At 38.5% G+C, this 26,658-nt stretch overlaps 1 protein-coding gene across 1 annotated transcript; it reads left to right on the top strand.

Annotated features, from left to right (window-relative positions):
• Positions 1-29: 29 nt before the first annotated feature.
• On the top strand, positions 30-26,477 carry FANCB (FA complementation group B). Its single transcript, XM_075539012.1, has 10 exons — positions 30-175; positions 1,276-1,332; positions 5,992-6,990; positions 10,730-10,882; positions 11,599-11,697; positions 17,516-17,641; positions 20,013-20,179; positions 24,468-24,895; positions 25,018-25,252; positions 25,963-26,477. The coding sequence occupies exons 3-10, from the start codon at positions 6,064-6,066 to the stop codon at positions 26,381-26,383; spliced, it is 2,556 nt and encodes an 851-aa protein (XP_075395127.1). The 5' UTR covers positions 30-175; positions 1,276-1,332; positions 5,992-6,063; the 3' UTR covers positions 26,384-26,477.
• Positions 26,478-26,658: the final 181 nt, after the last annotated feature.

The raw sequence follows: 26,658 nt of genomic DNA, 5'->3' as shown, positions 1-26,658 counted from the left end.
TCCTCAGCCTGTTTAGCAACCAACTCCAGTCAGACTAGACGCGGCACGGACCTCCCAGCATGCAGCGCGCTGGCGGGAAGTTCACAGTTGTTGCGCCCCGCGCCTGAGAGGGAAGATGGAGCTGGAGAGGAGAGGAGGTAGTGGCTGCGCTCCCTGAGGACGGGTGCCAGCTGAGGTAGGACGTTTGCGTCTCAACTACCTGGTCTCCCCCGAGGCTGGATTAGCCCCCTCATCCCCAGCGTTGTGGAGGGGAAAGAGGGAAGGGGGCGGGTGACCCCGAATGTGGGACCTGCCTGAGGGAGCCGCGCCGAGTTCGATGGACACTGGCCCTCAGTCCCCTCAGAGGCCTTCGCGCCTCAGTTCCAGATCCCCTCAGCCTCCGCCCCCCCCCTCACAGTTTGACGTTCCGATCGGTTGATTCCCGGCCTTGAGGAGAGGTTTGCGGGGCGGGGCGGCGCGGCGCGACCCTTCGGTAGGGCCCTCTGTGGTCCTCCCTCTCCGAAGTAGCCTTTCAGGTTTTGGTGGCCTGACTGAAATTCCCTTCTGGAAGGATCCATTTTGGCGCTCACCCTCACAGAATACGTCAGAGCTGGCGTTTCTTGGGGGCAGCTTAGTCCAAGGGGACTTTTGGCTTGATCTGATGGTAACTTGAATGGGCTTACTTGTCGGTTTGGGCCTGATTTCCCTGGAAACGCCCTTTGGCTTCTTGAGCCATGAAAATGCCCTTGAAGTCGGGTATGGGGGTCTGCTTACAATAAAGGCTGAGAAGCGCGCGGCGGGGTCCCTGGGAGTTGGAATGGACTCCAGGGCAGTGGGGTTTGGTTGTGGAGAGTCGGGAGCAAATTTTAAGGCGCGCTGGTGGCGCCATGGTTAAAGCGCTTGGGTCCAGGGTTCAAACCCACGAGCCGCTTCATGGGAAAAAGACGAGGCAGTTGACTCTCACAAAACTACTCCTAGACGCTTTTTTTTTTAACATTTAGAGCCAGATAGTTGTTTGTTGTGGGAGCCTGTTGTGTACAACATAGGATGTTTTATTTATGAAAAATTTATTTTATTGACTTGATTTATTGAAAATGAAAAATAATAAAACTTTACTACATGTTAAAAAAAATTAGTCTTAGAAATCTGATGGGTCACCTATGAGTCAGAATCCATGCGCTGGCAGTGGATTTGGTGTCTCATGGGTTGGAGCAAATTTTTTGGCTGTCTATTGAAAGTAATAACTGAAGTTGCTGCTGGTACAATAATAGTGCCTTTTTTTTTTTATGGAAAAAGACTGAAGACTACCAGAAAAGAGAAAAACAATCCCCACTATTTCCACAATTAATCATGGTAAGCACTAACATCTTTCACCCCAACCTTTTTCTTTTTTTAAAAAAAGGTGCTTTCTATAAGTCCAGGAGCCTTAATAGTTGATTAGGTAAATTCAACAATGCAGGTCAGTGGAAACCCACCAGGGGATCTTCTGAAGAGAACACTATAAAGATGACGGCCTCTGAAACTGGGGCGATTCCACTTTGTCCTAGAGCAGTGTTTCCCAAAATAAGGAGGGATATCATTCTCTGGAAGGTCCTGAAATGTCACGGGGCAGGGGTGGGGGGAATTATCAGGGGGTAGGGAGCTGTGTTTGTTTATTTCTGAAAAGTGGGTGGTAGATTAAATATGTTTGAGAATCTATGGTGATGCTACTCTACCATCAAGTCTATTCGGATTCATGGCAACCCTATAGGACAGGGTAGAACTGCCCCTGTGGGTTTCTTTCCTTTTAAAGGCTGTGTGGTGTTCCAGCTATTCAATTCTCTTTGGTAGTTAATGATTATCTTGTGCTGTATGTTTGTTTTAACATCACAGTGAACATTCTAGAACCATGTCCTCGTGCCTATGTGGAATTGTTTCTCTAGGTTCACCTCCAGGAATAAAATTGGTGCATACATGCATTTTGGCTTACTGCCAAATTGCCTTCTAAAGTTACTGCTCCCTTTTCTTAAATGCTCTGAAAATAATCTAAGTTTGCATTTCTTCCTTCACTCTCACCCCGCTCCTCAGCACTGGTACCTTTATTTTTGAAATCGTTCAGAGATTTATCATTGTTTTTAGGACAAAGTTAGAACCTCTACATGTGACTTAAAAACTCTTTTCTTTAATTGTCCCTAATCCTCCAACTTGTGTCACCATTTCCGCATGCTCACCTTCCTCCCAGGCATTCTAAACAATGCTAGGACCTCTGGGTTAAGAGTCGGGCAGCGAACCAGTTACAAGGTCAGTGGTTCAAAAAAGACTTACAGCCTCAGAAACTCACAAGGGCAGTCGTATAGGGTTGCTACGAGTAGGAATCAACTGATGATGATGAATTTGTTGTATTTTTATTTATTATTTTAGGTAATAGTTTAGGAGATAGTTTGTGGTTAAGCCTCAACAAAGGACTTCTAGTTACAAAGGCAGACAGACCTTTTGCCAGTGAACCTCTTCTCTTGTCAAGTTAATATACTTAGGTTAAGAATGCCCTTTATTGTTGGAGGAAGGACATCTATCTGTTGTTTCCTTAAATTTACTTAAAAGTTGTAGTTGAACATACATACGCATATTAATTGTTTTGATGTACCACCCCTCCCAGATACTTTGTTTTGGTCATAATTGATACTATGTCTTCTAGACTTTGTTTGGCTTGTATCTAGCTCGATATTACAGTCTCCACAAGATCTTCCGGAACCAGACTGGGAGTATCTGTAAAGTCTCTGCAATTTACACTGCCCACAATTTGGTAGCATTTAAAGGGAGCCCATTTTCATTTGGAGGGAGCAGGTAGAGAAGAGGAGATGAGAGTGATAGTTTATTGCTAAGCTACTATGTCCACAGTACTGTATATGGTATCATTTTCTAGGATACATGGATGGCTAGTTTCATTTTATGTACTTTGATGTAACAGATATGGAACATCTCTCCCTGGTTTCTTAGTTTTTACAATTCACTTGCCTCCAAGTCTTTATGGCTTCAATCCTGGCAACAGATGGTCAAACAACTGATTTAAATGACCAATTTTCTTCTGTAGCCACTATTGCGGCGGTTCTCAACCTATAAGTCATGACCCCTTTAGGGGTCGAACAACCCTTTCACAGGGGTCGCCCGATTCATAACAGTAGCAAAATGACAGTTATGAAGTAACAATGAAAATAATTTAATATTGGGGGCATCACCACAATATTAGGAACTATATTAAAGGGTCATGGCATCAGGAAGGTTGAGAACCACTATTTTAGAGGTAGGCCAGTTACACAAGTCATTGTGTTTGATAAATTAAAAACAGGCGACTTTTCTTCTCTGAATATATTATGGTCATCTTGAGAAACCCCTCTCCGCTCCTGCTGAACTTACAGCAATTGTTCGGACAATAATTTTAGCTCTGTGAGCACGTTTAGGAATTGGATAATTCACTCAATATCTTGTGGGAATTTGGGGTATAACACAAAGCTGAAACGAATGGCAGCATGTCCCCCTCTGCTTGTATGGCACTTTTTCCCTTTATGTTCAGTGTTTGTTTACTGAAATAACAATTGGAAGGTAATGAAATAAAAATGTATTTCATCAAAAGTATAATGAATGCTATGAAATGAATAAATAAATACTGCAAGCATATTTTGTGTATTTTTTCATATCTTGGGATGGAATGCACTCTACTATGGGCACTTAGAATATGCCGTTGCACAGATAAACACTAAAAAGGTTTGATGAATATAAATTTGTGATTTCCATATTTTGCAGTTGCCTACCTTAGAGGGAACCCTGATTACAAGTGCCTTTATAACCAGTTGTTCACCAAATTAAAAAAATTACAAACTGACAGCATCCCATCACTACTACTAGGGTTCAAGTTCATACATACAGAGATTCAATTCTAAACCTAAAGTGATTAAACATATTTCTGTGATCAGTGGATGGTGGAAGACATGTTCTCTCAGAAATATGCTTGTCCCCTGAGGGTGCCTTCAAGTAAAGGTCTAATCAAAAGAGTGACTTTCAAGGGGGATCTGCTGGACCAGTTCACTTCAAGGAAGAGGTCAGTTCAGGAAGTTATAGCGACTGTTTATGGGGGTTCTAGTGGGGTAATCTTGATAGATTTTTCTCAAAGGACCATAACAGGAACTTATTAGGAAGAAATTTTCAGAAAATTGAAAACTATGTTGGTGAGAAAGGCCAGGAAAGTTTCACCAAGGAATTTTTTTCCATCAGAAAAAAATGCACCTACTCATTCTTTGTGGGGAGCAAGGGCTATACTGGGAGAAATTCCTTGGAAAACTATACCCACCCACCATCCAGCCTTGATCTTCTCTTAGACTTCTGGTTTTTGTTCCCTACACTCAAGGAATATCACAAAGGACAATGTGAGTCCCTTGAAGAGCACAGAATTCTCCAGGGAAGGGTTAGAGAGATGGCAACACCACCTTCAAAGATATATAGACTTAATGGAGGATATACTAAGAAACATCAGCTTAGCATTTTGATATTTTTGTTTAATAAAGATTTCTATAGCAGTACTTCTTGACTTAAATTGGTCCTTGACTGATTCTCTGTGCTTGCCTTGCTTATAATATGTTTGTTCCAAGTAGGAAATGCACGTCAAGACAGGCTGCTAGTTAAGAGCATAGTCCTCTCAAAAAGCAGACGGCCCCTCTTCCGATCTAGGCCATTGCAGAGCAGCGTTCTCACCGCAGCATCTCAACCTTGTAAGATGTTCTTACCTAGATTGAAAGAAGGTATTCTCATTCAGAGAAGGAGCCCTGTTAGTATAGTGGTTACATGTTGATCTACAATCCACAAGGTTACAGTTAGATGATGAAATACTCCCATAAAGAGTTACAGTCTCAGAAACGCATGGACAGTTCCACCCTGTCTTATAGGGTCGTTGTGCATTGGTATCGAATTATTTAGAAGCTAGGGTGACAGGACTATTTAACAAACTTCTTGTGAATATTCATTGAGATCATGAATGTTTATATAAGAAGCATGAATCATGATAGTTGTTACTAGTCAATACTTCTGTTCATTGTAATTAGTGATGCTATTAATCCTTTTATGTGTTTTTACTTTTATTTTGAGTGAGAGTAGTGACTTCCTTAGGTAGTCATAATGGATTAGTTTTAGAAAAGACAATTTCTTTTTCTTCTTTGAGGATATCTTAAGCAATTTTAGGGAAACTCCAACTTTTAGTTTTGGAGTTTTATGTTTATCATGAGTCTACAATGAGCACCTGTCCTCAGGAAGTGAAACTCAAGCACCTGATTTGTGGGAGCAGTCCAATTCAGGACACCATATGAGGGGACTTGAAAAAATTCATGGGCAAATGGAATTAAAAGATAATGGAATATTTCTATGAATATTTTGAAGCCCCTTTGTATTTGGGAAGAGATTGTACTACAAGACAAATCATTGATCTGCTAACTGAAGTGTCATTCAATGGGGGCCAAAGCTGAAGGGAGAAAGCAAGTATAAGATAGTCAGCTGGGAAATGAGGAAGTCCAATTCGATTTGGTAGGTCTGAAAGAGAGAAGTGGAGCCTTAAGACATTCTCTGAGCCAAAAAGAAATCTGAAGTCAGTTTTAATAGCGCTCCAAAGGATATCATGCCTGGCAAAGGGTGAGTGAGAAAGAGGAAGACCCTCACGGAGATTTGCGACATAGCGGCTTAACAACTGTGAGGATGGTGCAAGTCTGGGCAGTGTTTTGTTCTATTGTGCATAGGGTCATTCTGAGTCAGAACCAATTGCACTTATTTTATTTGATGTGGTCCTTTGCAGTGAGACAAAAATGCGTTTTTTAAGGGACACGTGAGACATTTTTTATGTATGTACAATGTATGACATTGTTGCAGTATTATTTGAAAAGTTAAGGTTTACTTCGGAAAAATTATAATTCACTGTGTGGCAGGTCTCTAAAAGGAACATGGTTCTTTTTCATTCTGCCTGATTCATGGGAGCTTTTCTCATTTCTTTTTTAGGTTTCAAGTATCAACTGGAATCACTTTGCATTCTGAAAGTACATCACCACAAAGCCTTGATACTGTGTCAGGATGAGCAAACCGGCCATGTCATCTAATGATCAAAAAGGACTCTTGTCCTTTAATGGGGAAATTTTTGTATTCCAGTTGGGTAAAGAAAAAAAGTCGACCAAGAAAGGGCCTACAGAAATAACCAAATTAGATGTCCAAAGAATGGAGCTTAGCAAAAAAATAAGAGTGTTTTATTCAGTAGCCACTGGAGTTTATCTTCTGAATGAAAATGAATCCAATTTTAAAATTATTTGTTGCCACTCTGTGTTAGACACCCAGACTGGACGGTATGTCCCTTGTGTTCTGATCCAAAGCGAAACGAATAGCACTTACAACTATAATCTACTGGTGCTTTTCCTTTCTAAGAGTGAAGTTAAGTTGAGAAGTCGCTTGAAATTTACACGAGGATATGAGTTGAAGGATAGCTTAAGGATCCTTAATGGCCCTTTAATTTTATGGAAATACCACAACATGATAACCTATATCAGCCCCCAAACTTGCACGGTTACTAGTTTGCCAGTTTATTTCATCTCTCTTGTATGGGCAGGGACTGTTGATGGTCTCGGTGCAGTTTTATTGGGATGCCTCCAGGAACTTGCAAATTCAGGTTTGGCTACAGAGAAAACCCACTTAGGGGTCTACTCTTTTGAGCGTCTAGAAATGCTAGCTGATACATACGTTATCCCTCGTGCATATGGCAGGACGGTGATCGAGATATGTGTCTATGCAGCCGAGTTTGTTAACAACCAGCTAAAAATGTCCCTGGTGGCCCTTACTCGAAAGAATCAGCTGATTTCTTTCCAAAACGGTACAATAAATAAAGTGTGTCAGCTTCCATTCGAAGGTTCTTGTACGGTTCAACTTCTGAATATCAATATTGAAGATACCCTTTTCATTGTATCCTCTGAGTCCAACGATGTTTGTGCTGTTTGGAAAAAGAACTTTGAGGTACAGTACTTGCATTCGCATACTGATTCAACTGATGTAGTTAGAGGATTGAGACCTTTCAGCATTTTTGTTCTCCATATACTTCAGGCTAGTGCCTTGGCGTCAGAGTCATTTCTTAATACTTTAAAAAAGGACCCTGATGGTGCCAGTTGATAAGCCTTGGATTGCTCACTGCAAGACTGATAGTTCAAACCCATCAACTTCTCCGAGAAAGATGAAGCTATCTTCTATAAAGATTTATAGTTTTAGAAACCCTACACAGGGCAGCTATGCATCAGAATAAACTTAGTGTCGGGGGGGTGCTATTATGTAACATAACATATTACATTTTTCTGAAATTCCAACTGAATATTACCTAATAATTGTTTTGCCTTGCCATTTTGAATAATAAAGTCTTTGTGTTGTTTAGAAATGCATAAAGATACAACTCTAATTACTATGCATGTCTTTATTTTTTAATATAACTTTCCAATTGTTATTCATGTGCAGATGATTATATATCTATTTTTACTTTACCAGTTGCTCTCAAAATCTGACTCAGGGCAGAACTTTTGTATCAGAGTAGAATTGTGCTCCATATCAGATTTTGGAAGTAGCTTGCCAGACTTTTCTTCTGAGGAGCCTTTAAGTGGACTTGAACCTCCAATCTTTGGTTAGCAGCTGAGCTCATTAACTATTTGCACCACCCAGGAACTCCATACGTTTCCTTACAGTCACATTACTACTTATTTGACATTATAGCCTTCATGGATTACTCAAGTAGATTGTTCAGCTTCTTAAAATTTGGTAATTATCTACTTAAATTTATTTGTCTCTATTTCTGAAAGTAATATTGAAATTCCATAAGAGACAAGTAATTTTCCATTGAATATTAGTTTTTTCTATTATCTCTTGCTTAGCATTTTATTATGTCAAATTGTGAAACTCTTTAGCAAAAATTTACATTTTATCTATACAGTTTTTGAATGTAAAGCTTAAAATACTCATTGGTGTTGAGTATTCAATAAGAGGTTAAAAAAGTCACAGAAAATTAATATTGAAATTGTAGGTTTGTAACTGGATAACTCTACTAATAATATTGCTTGAACCCTGATTTTTTTAGTCATCATTTTACCTTTGTGGCTTAAGATGTACATCATCAGCTCATTAAGTGACAGGGTACAAGGAGATAATACAAAAATAAATAATTATTACTAGTCAGAAATGCCTATTCCAAAAGCAGTGTAGCTGTTTCAAGAATTTTTTTTGGTTAATTCATGTGCCCCATGAAATGGGACTTAAATTTTCAATAAGAAAATAATTGGCAAGCTATGCTCTTTCATTTTGCAAGTAATCTTTGATAAGCACATTATAGTCTTATTTTTTAAGGTTATTTTGAAAGGCAATATTTTTTCTGTCCTTTTCAAATCCCCCTTTCTTCCCAAGGAATGCAAAGGAAAAATGTGTATATTCCTTATTGGGGCAGGGATATGGGAAAAAGAGGTTTACCCAGGGTTGAATTCCCAATGGAACCACTTAGTAGTTGTACCTTAAGAGAGAAACCTAATTCTTGAGAAAGCAATTTTTATCTTAAGGAAATTGCATGCTTCCGACCTTCGAGAGGGGGACATTAAAAGATGACACTCTAAATAGTCTTCCATGGTGCTTGGAACATAACAGAAGCTTAGTAAATGGTGTCTATCACTACATTTGACAAGAGCCAGGGCTGTCAACTGTTCCTTGCACTCAAGGTGATTAGATCTCCTGTTCACCTGGATAAGGAAAATAATTTGCACCTCATTAATTCAATGGTATCTAGTCCTCACTCCTGTGGCCACCAATTCAGAAGACTATGCCAGTTACTGCAAGAGGGCCTGTAACTGCTGGCCTCCTGGACTTGAAAGAGTATTCTAGAGCACTGACGGTGTGGTTTTTATGCCTTAGGGTCGACAGTTCAACTCCAGCTGGTCCCCAGGAGAAAACACACATGGGGCAGTTCCACCCTTTCCTAATGGGTCACTAGGAATCAGAATTGCCACCATGGTCCAGAATTTGGTTTTTGTTATGTTCTATGATGGACCACCATCCTTTCTACATGTTATTTCCCTAAGCATCTAACTGACCTATCTCAAACTACGAGAGATTCTGTACACCTAAATTTCTCAGCAAATGACCAAATATACTCTCAAGATCAATTGATACTAATTGGTAATTGGAATGTGAAAGTTTGGAAATAAAGATGGAGCGGTAGTTAGGCAATATAATCTTGGTGAGAGACACAAAGCTAGATATCACGTGATAGAATTGTGCACGGCCAACACCTTATTCATCACAAATACCTTTTTTCAATAACAAAAGTGGCAAGGCAACCATACACAGGAATCCCTTTCCACTGCATCAGTGGAAAGAGATGGAGAAGCTCAATAGCTTATCAGTCAGAACAAGGCCGGGGGAACAGGTCACCATTTCTTATACACAAGTTCAAGTTGAAGCTAAGGAGAATTGAAACAAATCTACCAGAGCCAAAAGTACAACGTTGAGTATATCCCACCTGAATTTAGATAGCAATTCAAGATGGCTTGATGCATTGAACACCAAGGCGATAAAATATGGGATAGCGTCAAGGAAAATCATACATGAAGAAACCAAAAGGTCAGCTATTAGAAATGGGAAAATAACAAAATGGATGTTAGAAGACACAACAACTTTCTTTTGTACATAGAATAAATAAAGTAACTGGAAGAAATGATGAAAAGAAATGAACAGAGGCATCTTGAGAAGACAGTTAATAAGAAGTAGTCAATTAATATGGTTACTCTAGCCATGATTCGTAATGTAATGTATTAAAATTCTAGACTCTGTGTCTAGGGCTTTATCCCCTTTTGGAGACAGTTTTCTGCTGTACTGATGGCAGGATTAGGGTGGGATTAAGTCTCTAATTTAGAAGAGGGTGTGAACCAAGTCACACCCTTGGTTTTTTTCAAAGCCATTCCTCTGTGTATAAGGCAGCGGTTTTCAACCTGTGGGTTGCAACCCCTTTGGGAGTCGAACGACCCTTTCACAGGGGTCACCCGATTCATAACAGTAGAAAAATTACATTTATGAAGTAATTTTATGGTTGGGGGTCACCACAACATGAGGAACTGTAGTAAAGCGTGGCACCATTAGAAAGGTTGAGAACCACTAGTGTAAGGAGTCTCAGGACTATCGGAAGAGCATGTTCGGGTTCTCTGTGTGAAGTGGTGGAGGCTAAGACAAGAGGCACCAGAAACTCAGAAGCAACACGAAGACTATGGGAGTACCTTCTCATATGGCCTGGGACTATGGGACTCGGAGATAGGCAGGTTTCATGGTCCATGGAGGCAAAGGCCATGGGCAATGTGGCTGAGAGGTTGAGGACCAGTATCTGCATCCTCAGTCTCTCAGAACTTGAACTTTTTGCTGGAATAGAAGTCATAAAGTTGTAATAACTTTTTATATTTGTTTCCCAATATCTTGATTTTATTATTTATTTTGTATTTCCACTGCAATTTGCATTACTTATTTGTAAGATTGAGGATAACAGATTGTAGCCACATGAAACAAAATGATTTACCGTATGTACTCGTGTATAAGAAGAGTTTTTCAGCACATTTTAAATGAGTTTTGGTGGTAAAATTAGGTACCTTGGCTAATATTTGGGTCGGCTTATACGCAAGTATATAGATAATTGATTCACATCTGATTTTCTTCCAAATTCTTCGCTCCCTCTCACTTTCAGGTGGCCACTACATGGAGTAAAATTATCTCCTTCTATATTGATGACTACTTTGGAGCTGGAACAGAACAATTATTGATACTTTTGAAGAATCCTTTGAATACAGATTGCCTGTCTTTGTTTCTAATAACGGATCTCATCAAAATAAACTTTTCCGTAAGTTCTGTTTACTTTTTATACATTTCTTTTAGAACTGCGTTAGAAAATGTAAGTGCTCAAACGCTTTTATGCCAGCATTCAAGTATTTGTGATGTCATAGTTAAACTTTTTGAATTTTACAAATATACAACTTGGATATTTCAAGTAGGTAAACTGAATTATGACAAATGTTACAAATTGGCTTTATGCATTTGATTTATATTTAAAATAGTACATATATCTATATATATTATATCAATCAAGTGACAGTAATACTGAAAGTAAATGTACTGTTTCTGAAAATCATCCTTTATGCCAACACATAATATAGGGTTAATTTCAATCAAAGAATAAACTAGCATGAAACAATTTTATAAAAAGACATAATCTGTAATACAACCTTAAAATTTTATGTGTATTTGAACTAATACCCCTGAAGTTTCAGATACATTAAAAACCTTGTTGAACCTCAGGGGCTTTATTCCATTTAAAAATAAGGCAAATTCTACCTTTCTTTAAATATGGGACTTTGTGAAAATCCAAGGAGCCCGTCATTGTTACAGTTAAAGTTTTTATATATTACAAGATGATAACTGTACAAGAAACAATGCCTTTTATAAACTAGTGTGTGATGTGGAAAATGACCCTTTGACTGAGAAAAACTTTGTTTTTCTTTAATCTTATGGCTTTCCAGTTTATTTCAAAATTTATGGTTTGTGTGTTTAATTTATTAGAGTGACACATTGGGATACGATGACGATATTTTACTTAGAGACAGCCAAGAAGAACCTTCTGAATCATGGGCAGTGCCAGGCCTGGAAAGAAGAATGCATGTTAGTGTTTCGCTTTTTTTTTTTAAATAGTGTTATCCTGAATAAAGTTAATAATAGAAAAGTCCCTTAAGTAGGAGCAATTTAGTGACTGGGCAGGGAACGGGTGGTGTTGGGAGTGGGGGTAAGTTGGTATTTTAAAGGCTCTTTATGTTTTGGGTCCTTCTATAAAAATTATTCTGCCATTACGTGGAACTGTATCATCTAAAAATGATAGCTTTTGTAGTAAGTTAATTCTCAGTAACTTTTTCAAAGAGGAGGAGGTAGGAGAAAGGGAGTGGGGAGCCAACAAACCCAACGACAAGGGAACAACAAGAGATCTAAAATCTATGGCAAGGACGGTGTAGAACACCTGGTAGGGTTTGATCAAGTGCAGTGTAGCCAAGAGGAAGTACAGAAGCCGAATGAAGATTGAACATGACAATGGGACAGGAGGAAAGTAAAAGGAATTAGAGGGAAAAATTAGGAGGCAAAAGACATTTATTGCGTTATAAATATAGGCATGTATATATGTAAATATATTAGTATGTAACGATAGGGATATAGGTCTATGTTCATATATTTATATGTTAAGTATCTAGATAGCAGGTGGACACTGGCCCTCTACTTAAGTCCTCTCTCAACACAGGAACTCTTTGTTTTAATAACCTGGATTCTTTGGTGATCACCTTCCCGACACTATCACTGAAGTCAAAATGGGTACATAAGCAAATGTAAAGAAAGCTGATGGTTCCTGGCTATTAGAAGATATAGGGTCTGGAGTCTTAAAAGCTTGATGTTAAACAAGCGTCCATCTAGCAGGGAAGCAACAAAGCCCACATGGAAGAAGCAAACCAGCCTGGGTGATCATGAGCAACTGGATCAGGTATCAGGCATCAGAAGACCCAAAACAAACAATCAGCAATACAAATGAGAGTGGTCAGATTGGAGACACAAAACCCATCTGTAGACAGTTGGACATCCCCTCACAGAAAGTTCTCAAGGAAGGGACGACTCATCAAGGATGCAGTATAATACCGACGAAACACACAATATGCCTCTAATTCTTTAATGCCTCCTTCCTGTCACTATCATGACCTCAGTTCTAGCTTACAAATCTGGCTAGACCAGAGCATGTACACTGGTACAGATAAGAGCTCTCAACACACAGAATCCAAGACAAATAAGCTCCTAAGGAACAATAATGGGAGTAGTGATACTATGGGGGTAAGATGAAGGTTGGGGGGAGAAAGTGGAAACATTGCAATGATTGATGAATAGCCCCTCAACACCACCCCCGACTATTGGGGGACGAACAATAGAAACATGGGTGAAGGGAAACACCGGATAGTATAAGATATGAAAATAATAATATTGTGTAATTTATCAAGGGTTCATGAGGATGGGAGGTGGGATGGGGGTGGGAAAAAGATGAGCTGATACCAAGGAATCAAATAGAAAATGTTTTGAAAATGATGGCAACATGTATAAATGTACATGATACAATTGATGTATGGATTGTTATAATAACTGTAAGAGCCCCCAGTAAAATGATTTATTTTTAAAAGATAAATGAAATTGAAAACACACTGTTTGTAGTGGGTAGGGTCTATATCCTGGGATTCTCCTAGAGAAACACATGTATGAATTCTGAACATTCAAGCTTTCAACACAGCAAATAAACCCCTCCCTAAAAAAGGACTCTTGAGGTTTTCTAAATACAAAACGGCTATGCAAAGGCCGTACACATTCTTTGTAAAATATCCAGACGAAGTATCAAAATATATGTTTTTTATTGTTTAGCTATGTTTAGTTGACCAGCAGGAGTCAACTTTTATGTATTCACATTGTTATCGATCATAGATAGGATAAATATCTACTTACACCTCTCCCAGATAACATTTTAAAAAATAATTCCTATGTTTTATTATTAGAGTCAATAGACATGAAATTATAGTTTAGCAATTATCAGAATAACTATAACTAGTGAAAGAAATATTTTCAAAGAAAATAGGATTACCTCTGAATCCTCTACTGAGATTAAAGGGGGTACCTATCTCCCCCGCCCACTGCCAAAAACAAACACCGGAATTGCGCTAGGCAGAATGGAGCTTTTGTAGTACACGTTTATTTCCTACTAGGTATACATAGAGCAACTGGCTCTGAGTTAGTGCACCCATAGGCCACGCCTGAGAAGGTTCTCTCTGGTCACAGTGAGTTTTTTGTAAAAGTAGTTTCGCTCAAACCTCGTTTTTTGTGATGGCCGATATAAGAACAGCATGAGGCCGAGAAAATTTGTTTCCTACTCGGGAAAAATGCCACAGAAACCGATGTGATATTGAACACAGCTTACAAGGACAGCACTATGGGAAAAACTCAAGCTTACAAGGACAGCACTATGGGAAAAACTCAAGCATAGTTTTCTCATTTCATAAAAGGTGACAAACCTCATTCTGGAAGTCTATCAACTTCCCAAATGTATGAAAATGTCGGCTTGTAGTGCATTTGGACTTTATTCTACCAGGACAGACTGTTAATCAAGCTTTTTATTTAGAGGACCTGAAAAGATTGTGTAACAGTGTCTGACACAAAAGGCCTGATTTATGGCAGATAGGAGACTGACTTAGTGACCGCAGCAATGCACCTGATCACTCAGCCATCTCAGTGCATCAGTTTCTGGCATAAAACAGCATGTCTCTCTTGCACCACACACCTTACTCACCTCACCTGGCTCCATGCGACTTCTTTTTGTTTCCGCGAATGAAGAGGGACAAGGACAATGATTTGATGAAGCAGAAGATGTGAAGAAAAAAGTGAGGGAGGTGCTATCAGACATCCAAACAGATGAGTGTGAAAAATATTTCCAAGAATGGAATTGCAGATTTGACAAATGTACCAAGTATAGTGAAGATTACTTTGAAGGTGATCAATCGTTTTATTAAAAAATTTAAATACATGGCTTTGAAAAAATTACAGTTTTTTGTACCCCCTCATATATGAGCAATTTTAACATACTGGTATGGATTTTCTTATAGACTTGTTTACATATATACAGATTTACATGGAACTCTGATTGTAGAATGTTTCTTCATTATTTTCCCTTTTTTTCCCTATGTAAAAAAGTTAAGATATACAGTATATATCAGTGTAGTTCCCAAGTACATAAACATCTTACATTATTAATTGAGCACCTATCCATTTCCAAGGACAATGAAAAGCACAAAAGAACAAGGCTTAGTGTCATACAAGTGTTTTTTAGTGTGGGGAGTGGATGGTTAATTGGTTTATGGAGAGGAGAAGGCAAGTATTTCACACTGTAGGCATGGAAACTTGTGGAAAGGGAATTATTCTATTGACTTTGCAAATAGGGACTGAAGGTCTCAGAAAGGTGAGTGAGGGTTACTTTTTTACCACTTCGTATTTTCATAATTTTGTAGTAAAAATTGGCAACATATATCATTGAACGACTGGTGATTGACAGTTTTGTCCTGGAGTGGTGGCTGTGATGAAGAGAGGAGGGGCAGGAGAACACCAATAATAATTTCTAAGGGTACATTTTTAATCTGCCCACATGTTCTTTTCTTCCATTCTACTTTTCCCACAGCTTCATATTTGTCTATCTACTTCTCAAGGGTACAACTCCCATCCCTAAGTCATGAGTTATTCAGTGGATGGGTGATTGAATGTGAATGGTGTAGAACCTACAGAACTGTATTACGTTTTACAGTGTTCGCTACTGTTGAAATGTTTTGGAGATGGCATCTGAACTTCTCTGACTTCAAAAGGAGGAAGGATAATCAACCAACACCAGCCCAAGGCTGATTGCTATAAAACAGAGGTCATATATGTCGCTCCCCTCCAACTTTCTTTACCAATTCTGATACCAACTGTGCCTCCCACAGCAGTCTCTTCTCTGTTAGGTTCTATAATCCATTTCCATGACCATACAGAATTCACAGAACATGATTATGGGATTTGCTAAGAAAGTTAGCAGGTTATAATTCAAGATCAGAAATTCTCAGGATATAGTTCTGTCAGGAGCTCCTGTGATCACCTGTGCCTGAAGACAGGCCTTTCTCTAGTCCTCAACCTCTCAGATACCAAGCCCTTTAGCTTCTGCCCTACTTAGACAATGTTATACATTTTTTTAGCCACTGCTGATAAATGCCCAATGGGTACTGCACTCCACCCACGTAAGTCTCAGTTCTGGTTCCATGGTCAACAAACCTGGTTTTCTTGATTAAGTGCCTGGAGGCAACTCCCTCCACAAGTGAGCCTCCTGCCTGAGGGAACTCAACTTTCTCCATGGGTTGAGGAGCCTACCACTCTGTTCTATGCTATTAGTTCTGCTGCTGCCCCTTCTCCGGCCACAGCTCTCTGTCTAATCTCCTGGATCAAAGCAGTTCAGTGCAGAGGGATATTGATGTCCAAAGGATGCACATAGAGCTAGACTCTTCTATTTTGATGGTAGTGAAATTCCTGTTCTGCTTTGAGGTGGCTCATTTTATGCCCAGGCTGTTCCATACACTTTACCTACAAGGTCACACTCAGTTATTTCGTATATGTTACAAAGACTTTAGCTAGAACAGTGGTGTCAAGTAATTCACTGCACCACAGCTAGACACTTAACAGACTTTGTGCCCAACTTTATGCCTTACGCTCCTATTTCTATTCACTGATCATGAGAAAAATAATTTATCTGCCTGTTTTCTCCCCCAAATTTCAATTTAAAGGACAGAAATGCAAAAAACTGTATTTTTTCTTTTATATCTAAAAATACTGTATTAAAAACTGAACTGATGATAAACAATCTCAGGGCTCCAACAGGAACAAAACCACCTCCATTAATTTAATGACGTGGCTCTTTTTAGACTTGTCAGTAGCAAGATTTATTTCATGAAGTTTGATCTTTATTTCTGAAATCTATTTATCTGGCATAGTAAAAAGAATGAATTGTTCAGTGCCCAGCTCATATTCAATATTCTTACCTCTCCACCCGCCAACAGTTACGTATCAACCCTAGTACTGAGATTATGAGCACAAAAATAAATAGATACGTTTTGGGTCCCTTATGCATTGTCTGTCTACTTTTGCTATAGGGATCCTAGTGAATAGAGGATTTTAAACAATGTGAAACAGGAAGTGATCCTTTCTAGTCAGGTTGTCTCTGCTTTTACAGCAGAACTTATTTCAGTACTCAGAAAAGTTGTTTACTTGTAGGGGTGGGAATGTTGGTAGGCCTTGATTTGATGAAACAGATTTTTTTTAAACAATTTATTGGGGCTCCTACAATTCTTATCACAGTTCATACATATACAGACATCAATTGTATAAAGCACATCTGTACAGTCTTTGCCCTAATCATTTTTTTCTCCTCTTTTCTTTTTTTACATTTTATTAGGGACTCATACAACTCTTATCACAATCCATACATATACATACATCAATTGTATAAAGCACATCCATACATTCCCTGCCCCAATCATTCTCAAAGCATTTGCTCTCCACTTAACCCCCTTGCATCAGGTCCTCTTTTTTTTTCCCTCCCGAAACAGATGTTTTAATGCATTGGGGTTCGCTTAATTCACCATGTGTATTCCATATTGCAAATAAGTTGTCTTATATTATTTCTCTTTCAAAGGAAAAAACTATCTTTTTCTTTTTTGGTAAGTAGAGAAGTTACACATTGCAAAGAACACCTTTTACCCCCGAGAAGTAGTCTCTGTTTTTCTCTAGAAAAGTGAATTGGTCACCCACTTGGAGAACGCACTTGATACATGAATGGTATGCCTGCTCTCATTGGGAATTGTCTCTGGCCACTGTTTTTCATTTTATTTTTCAGAGTGGTGTGTCTAATGCTAAGGATTTAGAGAAGGAGCTCTCGGTTAAGAAAGAAGTAATATCCAGATCTTCCAGAGCTTTCATAAACCTGGTTGAAGGGGGCACTGGTACGACATCTGCAAATGAGGTAAAAATAGCGGCTATCTGACCATTTTATGATTTGAAAATGAGCAAGCTATTGGAGAATTATTTCAAGGCAAATATATTAGAAACTCCTGCTCAGAAGATTAAAAAGAAAATTGGCAGGGTTATGTATAGCATATCATTTAAGACCTTGTATAGTTTTTTATTATATAGCTAATATTTTACCAATTTGTAAATAAATCTGTAAGATATTCAAGTTCCAATTATTGCTAACCTCGGGAAAAGGAAGTCCTTTTATCTCCAAAAGAAAAATTAACTTTTAAAACTTTTTTATTTGTGTTGCTGGCACATAAATTACTCCTAAATGAATGATCTGTTTCTTCTTGACTTCCTAAATAGAATGTTCCAAGTATTACTGAAGCTTGTATTAATCATGACATAATGGTATCATTTGTGTGATATATTTCAGTCTGGTTGTATCGTTCATTCTAAGGATATTGATTCTTGATGTAAATGTCCCCAAATTGTGGGGCTGTTTAAGTCCTTATTTCTGTTGTGTTGTTGTAATTGTATTCTTTTTTTTTTCCTTGTGGTTGACCATTGTGAGACCCTCTTCAGATAACCTGCAATTACTTCTGATAGTTCAGCAGTACAGAATATTAGCCCACACTGTTCAAACTTTACAAAAAGTAGCATCTACATACATTAGTAAGGCACCCTGGTAGCATAGTGGTTAAGTACACTGCTGCTAACCAAAACATTAGTGGTTCAAGCCCACCAGAGAAAGGTATGATAGTCTGCTTCCATATAGATTGACAGCCTTTGAAACCTCATAGGGCAGTTCTACTTTGGCCAATAGGGTCACAATAAGTCGATTCAATGGGCAACAGGATTTTTTTTTTGGTTTTATGTAGGTATATCAGTTCAATTCAGAGGAAGATACAGCATAGCAAAATGAAATCTGATTCAAGAAAAGCTGGAGGGAGAGATACTTAATGTTATGTTTTATTCTCTCCAGACACTTCAGTACCCAGCTCCAACTTCCTTCTCAAATGGCCATTCTTTTACCAACATGAAGTTCGTGATACAGAGTCCAAAATACAGTCCTGTTAAATATAAAAAGTGTCTCAAACTCACATGATATTGCACTGATATATTAGCCCTGGTGGAGTAGTGGGTTACATATTGGGCTGCTAATTCAAAGATCAGCAGTTTGAACCTACCAACTGTTCCATGGAAGAAAGATTTACAGCCTTGGAAACTCAAAGGGGCACTTCTGCTCTGTCCTATAGGGTCACCATGAGTTTAAATTGACACGATAACAGTGGTTTAATTCTAATTTCAAGGGAAACCTATAAAAGTCATTGTGGAAGCCTCCCCATTTTCCTTGCCCTACCTTATTCCCATAATTTGTCCAGTATTAAAAAAGGAAGGAATATTTACAAACTAATGGATTGAAACTAATTGGTGCCAAACATTCATTTGGCCCTTTCCCTGGTTTCTTAGTTAATTTTGCAAGGAACTCTTGCCAGTCATGACAGTGTCCCCAGATTTCAGATGAGGAGCTGGCCTGTGACCTCACAGCCACTAGCTGAAGTACAGGATTACTAGAACCATTATATACAGGATCAGTCCACTATCCTCTAAGTCTCCCTGTCTAATCACCACACAGACAGAGAACGTAGTATACTAGTGAGTATAGATAGAACCTGGCCTCAGGCACCAGTCTGCCTCAGTACTAACCTGAGTTTTGTCACTTGCTAGTCTGTAACCTTGGACAAGTTCCCTAGCTGCCCTGTACCTTTTTTTTAACCTGCAAAGTGTAGATAATAATAGTATCAACCTAGGGTACTAGCCTTACTGTGAATAACATTTAGAATAGTTGACAAGCCTACAGTACACCCTCAGTAATTATTGTTTATTTTGTTTACAACTACGATACCTCAAATTATTATCAATCATTTGTGTGTGGATAATCCATAAGCAGTTTGATGATAGTTTAATCATTTTTTCATATAAAAATTCACAGTTATAGGCTTTGGCTAAGTAATTGGTAAAATTTGGTCACAATGTTTTAAAAATTTGATTGTTCTCAGTACACCTCAGGCGATGTATTGTCAGCTTATTTTAAAAACTAGACCCCGAGTTGACATCCTCGCTGACTCCATGTTGGACACCCATCTTGTTTCCATTCATGCCATGGTTCTTGTTCTGAGTGGACAGCTTTAGTTACGTGTATATATTTCACAAGCTTTATTTTCGTCAATTGTGTAATCTGTAATATAGTACATTACATTCCTTAGAGTTTACATTGAAATGTTTAAAAGCTGGTTTGCAATTTTCCCCTTAGTCTTTCATTTGGTATATATCTGGTGATTAACTACCTAAACAACCTAAATGTACTTTTCTTGAAGGAATCCTCTGTTCCTCCCTACGGTGAAAAAGAAAAGTCTCCATCCATCTCTGTTAAAGAGTTACCCAAAAATTTTCAAGATTCAGATTATAGAGTAGAGAGCCTGTGGTACCGGATCCTAGATGCTAACTTGGTGGTTGCAGTGAAGATCTCATCTCCTCAACAACTGTAAGTAAATGCCTTCATGCTGTAAGATAGCATTGCCTAGTGGAAATAAAATAGCAGCCACATAGGCACTCCTATTATGGAGTCCCTGAGTGGTGCTCCCAGCTAGCAGTGCCTTGGGAGAAAGGCCTTGTGAAAGTCACAGCCTTAAAGCCTACAGAACAGCTTTCCTCGATACTCCTGGGTCACCATCAATTGGAATTGACTGGATGGCAACTGCTTGGAGCTTTTTGTTTAGTAGCTGTATTAAAAATGTCGATATAAACAGTCATTTAAACATTTTTCACTTAGCCTAGTATATCCCAAACATTTTCATTTGATCCTATAATCCATATGACACCTTACTAATGAGACATTATTTTATCATACTGAGATTTAAATCTTTGGTGTGTATTTCAAATATGACAAAGCCACTGCCATCAAGTCAGTTCTTACTTATAGCACTCTTACTAAGGTTTCTGAGACTGTCAATCTTTACACGAGTAAATAGCCTCAATTTTCTCCAGCAGAGCAAGTTGGTGGTTTTAAATCACTGACCTTGCAGTTAGCTGTTCCATACCCAGCAGGATCTCCTGGGCTCATTTTTCACATGTGCAGCACATTTCAGTTTGGACTAGCCACATTTCTAGTGTTCAATAGCATCATGTGGCAAGTGGCTTCTTTGATGCTGTGATGGCTAGCACAGTTTGACAGGCATCTGTTTCACACAAATGGATTGAAAGAGAATTTTGCCAAGTCCTTGTGATGAATCTTCTTCCAGACACCCAATCAGCTTCTTATTGCACAGGCCCACACTGTAGACCACCCTCCAGCCCGGAGAAGTGCCAGGGTAGAGGAGCATGCCTGCCTATCATTTCAGCCCGAGTCCAAACCCAACTCACTGCCATCAGAGTAGAACCGCTCCTGTGAGTTTCCAAGCCTGTATATCTTTATAGGAGCAGAAAGCCTCATGTTTGTCCCATGGAGGAGCTGGTGGTGTTGAATTGTCAGCCTTATATCTGTCATAACCCATTATATCACCAGAGTTCCTAACAAGGGTGTTGGGTTTATGAAAACAGTGGACATAGTCGGGTCAAGTTCCTATTGTCTTCAGATAATTAGACACCACCCAAACCTTTCTCACTGGAACATTTAGGGATGATTGACTACAGTACAAAAGTGAAATGCGGTTAAGTCTTTTCTTCTGAAAACAGAAAACAAGTGTTCTCTCTAATAATGTTCTTTTTTTGACTGTGATGGGGAGGTTCTTCCCTTAGCTTTCCCCAGACAACATGTACTGCCCCCAACCCCGAAGGCACTGTCACTGCATTACAACCACAGCTACACAACCAAAGTGAAGGCAGAGATTGCCTTGCAATGGTCTGTGAGATGATGGCAGTGTCCTAAAAGGGGCTAGATCAGAGTAGCTTAATATAGTAAGGAAGCCCACCTACTTGTTTAGTGGATGCAGAATCATTTTTAGATGTGAATTTATTCTTTTGTTTCAGTGAATGTCTAAGCTATTTTGATGTGATTAATGATATGTTCTATCTTTTTCCTCAAATGTGATGAGTGATATTAATAATTTTCAGTTGTGAGACCAATTTTGCATTCCTGGAGATAAACCCAAATTTGTCCCGATCTCTTTGGTTGTGCTTGCTGGATTAGGCTTGTCAGCATATGGTATATTGCTGGAGTAAACTTGCTTACATTTGCTTAAGGATATTTGTATCTATGTTCCTGGGTGGAATTGGCTTGAAAGGTTCCTGAATAATACTTGCCTGGCTCTAGTACCAGGCCTGTATTTGCTTACATAAGCAACAGAAGGTTCTTTTGTCCTGTTCTGAAGCCATTTGTTCAAAATGGGAATGATCTGGTTTTTTATATTCATTTGTACTCACCTGGAAAGCAATGAAGATCTATGATCTATTGTTTTCTCTTCAGGTTTCTGTTGGTAGGTTTTAAGCACAGGTCTTTCCACAAGGTCTGTAGACTAGATTTCACTGGTTAAATTCTATGATTCTGTTTAACCTGTTGCTCTATCTCATGTATTTCCTCTAAATTGGCATTAGATTTAAAAGTTGGATCAGATTATGTAATAGAGTGTTATTTTTAAAACATGAATACATAGTGGATAGTGTTGTATTCTTCTCTCAGGAAGCATTATAAGATTTCAATATTTCCATTTTGTGATATTAGCAGCTGTTGAACATTGCCTTATTCTATTATTTCATGAAACCAAGGGAACTAAACGCACTGTGACTCAAGGTGATAAGGAACTTCTCAAGGATTTGTTGTTGTTAGGTGCCATCCAATCGGTTCTGACTCATAGCAACTCAATGCACAACAGAACAAAACACTACCTGGTCCTCCACCATCTTCACAATTGTTATGTTTGAGCCCATTGTTGCAGCCACTTGTCTGTCAGTCTGTGTGCTGCTGTGATGCTGGAAGCTATGCCGCCACTATTTCAAATACCAGCAGGGTCCCTCATGATGGACAGGTTTCAACAGAGCTTCCAGGCTGAGAATAGACTAGGAAGAAGAAATAATCGGTCTGATTCCGAGGGATTAGCCACTGAAAACTTTATGAATAACAGCAGAACATTGTCATCATTGATTTAGTTATTCTCAAATATAATTGGTAATTTAGAAACCAGAATCTGGACTCAGGAACCACTCACTGCTCCTGGGTGTGGTGATGTTTCAGTCTTTTTGTGGCATAGCAGGAAATAGGTTTTCCTGTTTGTTTGATTTTATTTTTAAGAGCTAAAATATAGCCCGAGTCCAGACTGACACTTCCAACTCAGATTCAAGACTACAAGGTTCTTACTAAGCATCCTCAATCGTGCATCTCTCACCTTTCTCTCATGCAGAAAATGACAGTTCGCAGTTGCACCAACATACTTACTCATTTGTTCCTTTATTCCTCAATATATATGTAGAATAGAGCCCTATTGGTATAGTGGGCTGCTAATTGCAAGGTAAACACTAACCCACTGTAGGAAGAAAATGAGGCTTTCTGTTCCCCGAAAACCACGGGGGCAGTGCTACTCTGTCCTCTAGGGTCATTTTGAATCAGAATCATCAACTCAATGGCAATGTTGTTGTTGTTTTTAGATGTAATATTCCCAGATTAACAATGCCAAGAATACAAGTGCTATAAATTATTGAAGGGTTTTTTGAGATTCTTTTTCATCCATAGACCCATTGAGTATATATAGTGACCTTACTAGATGTCAAAGCCCTTGTTTGTAGTTTCCTTACCTATTTCTACCTTTGGCAGTGTGGGAGTGTGCTAAAAATAAGCCTGTATCCTATTTGCAAGCAGTCCAGGTGGCATAGTGGGTTATCTGTTGGGCTGCTAACTGCAAGGTCAGTAGTTTGAACTCACCAGGTGCTCTGTGCAACAAAGGAGGCTTTCTACTCTCATAAAGGTTGACATCCTCAGAAATCCACAAAGACAGTTCTGTGTTGTCCAATAAGGTCACTATGAGTTGGACCGGACTCCTGGCAATCAGTTTGAATTTTTCAAAAAGAGTAATCCTGTTGGCACATTGCTAGAAATGTAAATCTGGAAAAAAATTGCTAAGAGGCGAACAAGATTTTGTATTCAAGGGCATATTTTATTGAGGTCATTTGCAGAGTTATAAAATTCAATTTTAAATTTTTAAGTATTTGCATTCTAAATCCTAACCAAAATGAAGTTTTGGTGTTTTTGTTTTTTACATAATGACTTCTTTTTTTTGTCAATGAAGCAGAGGACAAAACAAAACCACTACCTCAAAAATAAGATCTATATGTTTTAACATTTCTTTAAAATGTCATGTTCTTGTTTGTTTTTTGCTTTTGGGGGGTGTATTCTTGTTTGTTTAAATTGGAGAAATTACTTCCTTGTGGTCCAACATATTTACAATGTTTTTCCTTGCCTATTTTAAGGGATATGCTATTAAAACCCACTGCCCTTGAGTTGATTGTGGCTCATACTGATCCTAGATAGGGTTTCTGAGACAGTAAATCTTTACAAGAACAGACAGCCTCAATATTCTTCAACTACTTAAATCAACTAAGTTATTGTTTCACGTGACTAACCTGTTAGTCTCAATTTTATTAAAGAGTAACGAAAGTGGTAGTATGAAAACTAAAAATAACCTTGTAGTTAGCAGAACAATGCCTCACCCTCAGCACCACCAGGGATCCCTCAGGAAAAGAGAGGCTGAAAATACATTTTTGTTTACCTGGTATTTAATCTTCTATTTCTCTTGAAAGAATGAGTTTGCAGACTATAACCAAACACTGTGGATTCTTTACAGGTTTCTGAATAATATGACTTTATCACTGTTACTGGATCCAACTCATGATTCCAAGTTCATCCTGAAGTGTCAAAATAGGGTGATTAAGTTGAGGACAGATCCTGCAATATCATCAATGTCTATATTCTCTGAAATAAGTTCAAAGGAAAAAAGAATCAAGTTGACCCATAACTGTATGGAATACAAAAGCGAGGCTTTTCAGCTCTCATTCAAGAAAGAGTATGTGCAGACAGTTGCTGCCATAACATCTCTCCCACCCCTCTTAGCACTGAAAAGTTTCAATTGCTTTTTGATACTCCAGATTCGGCAGAGGAAAAACGATAATTCTTTTGTTGATCATTATGTGCCTTGTGGCAGATTTCACATAAATCTGGAAGATACTTCCAGAAAGAAAAACCTAGAGACATTTCTAAAGACTCCACCGAAAGGTAATTTTTATTGATAACTTTTTAATTATATACTTAATTGACCCTGACATATTTAAGAAACTATTTATTTGATAATGAGCAGACCGAAAGCTGGGTGACATATTTTTTTCTTTTTCTTGCAGAAAACCAGGAAGATATTTTAGGACTTCTTGCGTCATTATATAGATGCTGTTTTCAAGTCACATCGTCTACCTGTACTTTGACTTCAATAAAGACCTGGTTCGTAGAATACTTGAAGTGTGAACTGACCAAACAGTTTCCTGACATTTGGTATTGTAAGAGATCAGATTTTTGTGGGACACTCTTCCAATGGAAAGACAGAACACCTTCGAAAGGAATTTTGATAGTATATTGCAGGTAATACACATCAAATTGTAATCAGTCCAGAGAACTTGGTTTGCCTAGGTATGGTGGATGTGTGGTCCATCCTAATCATTATGATAGCATCCTGTACTGTTATGGCCATTCAGAGTTATTGGCTCGTATGACGTAAATGGTCAAATGTTTTCTTTGAGAAGCTGATAATCTCTGAGTTAATTTTATGTTTGCTTTGGGCTCTTTTTTTGTGAAAGTTGATCCCAAACCCACTACCTGGTTGGTTCTGACCCATAGTGACCCTGTCCAGGGTTTCTGAGGCTCTAAATCTTTATGATTGCAGACAGCTTCAACTTTCTTTCCCATAGAGACTGGTGGGTTTAAACCACCGACCTTGTGGGCCCAACACTTACCCAACAGCACCACCAGTGCTCCCTTTAAGGTTGCTTAGGACCTAATAATTATATTATCATTTCCTTTGATTTGTCTCTCACAGTAAACATTTAAAAAATATTATACTGATCTTTTTATTCCGAGACCATCCAGAAACAATCTGATTAATAATAACTGACTTGGTATAGAATCTGTATATTTTATTGCTAGAGCCTAAATTTTACCAATAATCACCTGGTCTATTGGTTCTGTTCATTGCTAGAGGGTTTTCAAATGAATATTAGTTGATTACTATAGTAAGTTGCACATGACTGCTCAGCACTGCCCGGTATTTATAGTGTTTTTTTTTTTCATTTCAGGAATCAAGCTGTTTTGCTCCAGTGCCTTCATTATCTTGTGAAAGTTCTCCCTATGAACTATTTATTAAAAAACATAAAATCAGAGAGGGAGGATATGCTAACTAAACATGTAGCATTAGATTTGGGGAATGAATTATGTTGCCTTACTAGTTCTCTTTCGTCTGCCTTAAGTGAGGCCGAAAACAATCCCCCACCAGATAGTTCAGAAAATACAGATAAGAGTGTTGCCAATATGGCTTCTCTCTCAGGCAGAAAGGGAGTATTACTTCAGTATAGAAAAGAAGTTCATAGAGAGGAGCAGCAAATGAAGTCAGCAACTAACCTAAAAGTGAGTGGTTCTATTTATAGAAAAATTACTTTAAAAGTAACCAAGGAACAACTGAAATCAGATGTAACTGTAAAGAAACTGGACAAGTCATAATTATAATCTAAGTTTGATTATAGGAGTAAAATGTATTTTCACTGCTGGAAAATTTGAGCTACATTCATTTTCATGTTACATGTTATTCCTCCTTTGCAAAAAATAAAATTTGATATTATTTATGGTTCAACTTTACTTTCATTAATGCACAAAACAGTATACCGTATATCAGAGCTTCTATCACCACCTCCATTGGGCATTTTGGTGAGGTCTGGAGACACTTTTTGTCAGTAGTTGTGAATGTGTTTGCATGTGCTGAAGGTAGCTATCGACAT

The sequence above is a fragment of the Tenrec ecaudatus genome, chromosome X, assembly GCF_050624435.1.
Source record: "Tenrec ecaudatus isolate mTenEca1 chromosome X, mTenEca1.hap1, whole genome shotgun sequence".
Classification (NCBI taxonomy): domain Eukaryota; kingdom Metazoa; phylum Chordata; class Mammalia; order Afrosoricida; family Tenrecidae; genus Tenrec; species Tenrec ecaudatus.
This window is presented reverse-complemented; position numbering and strand designations above follow the sequence as displayed.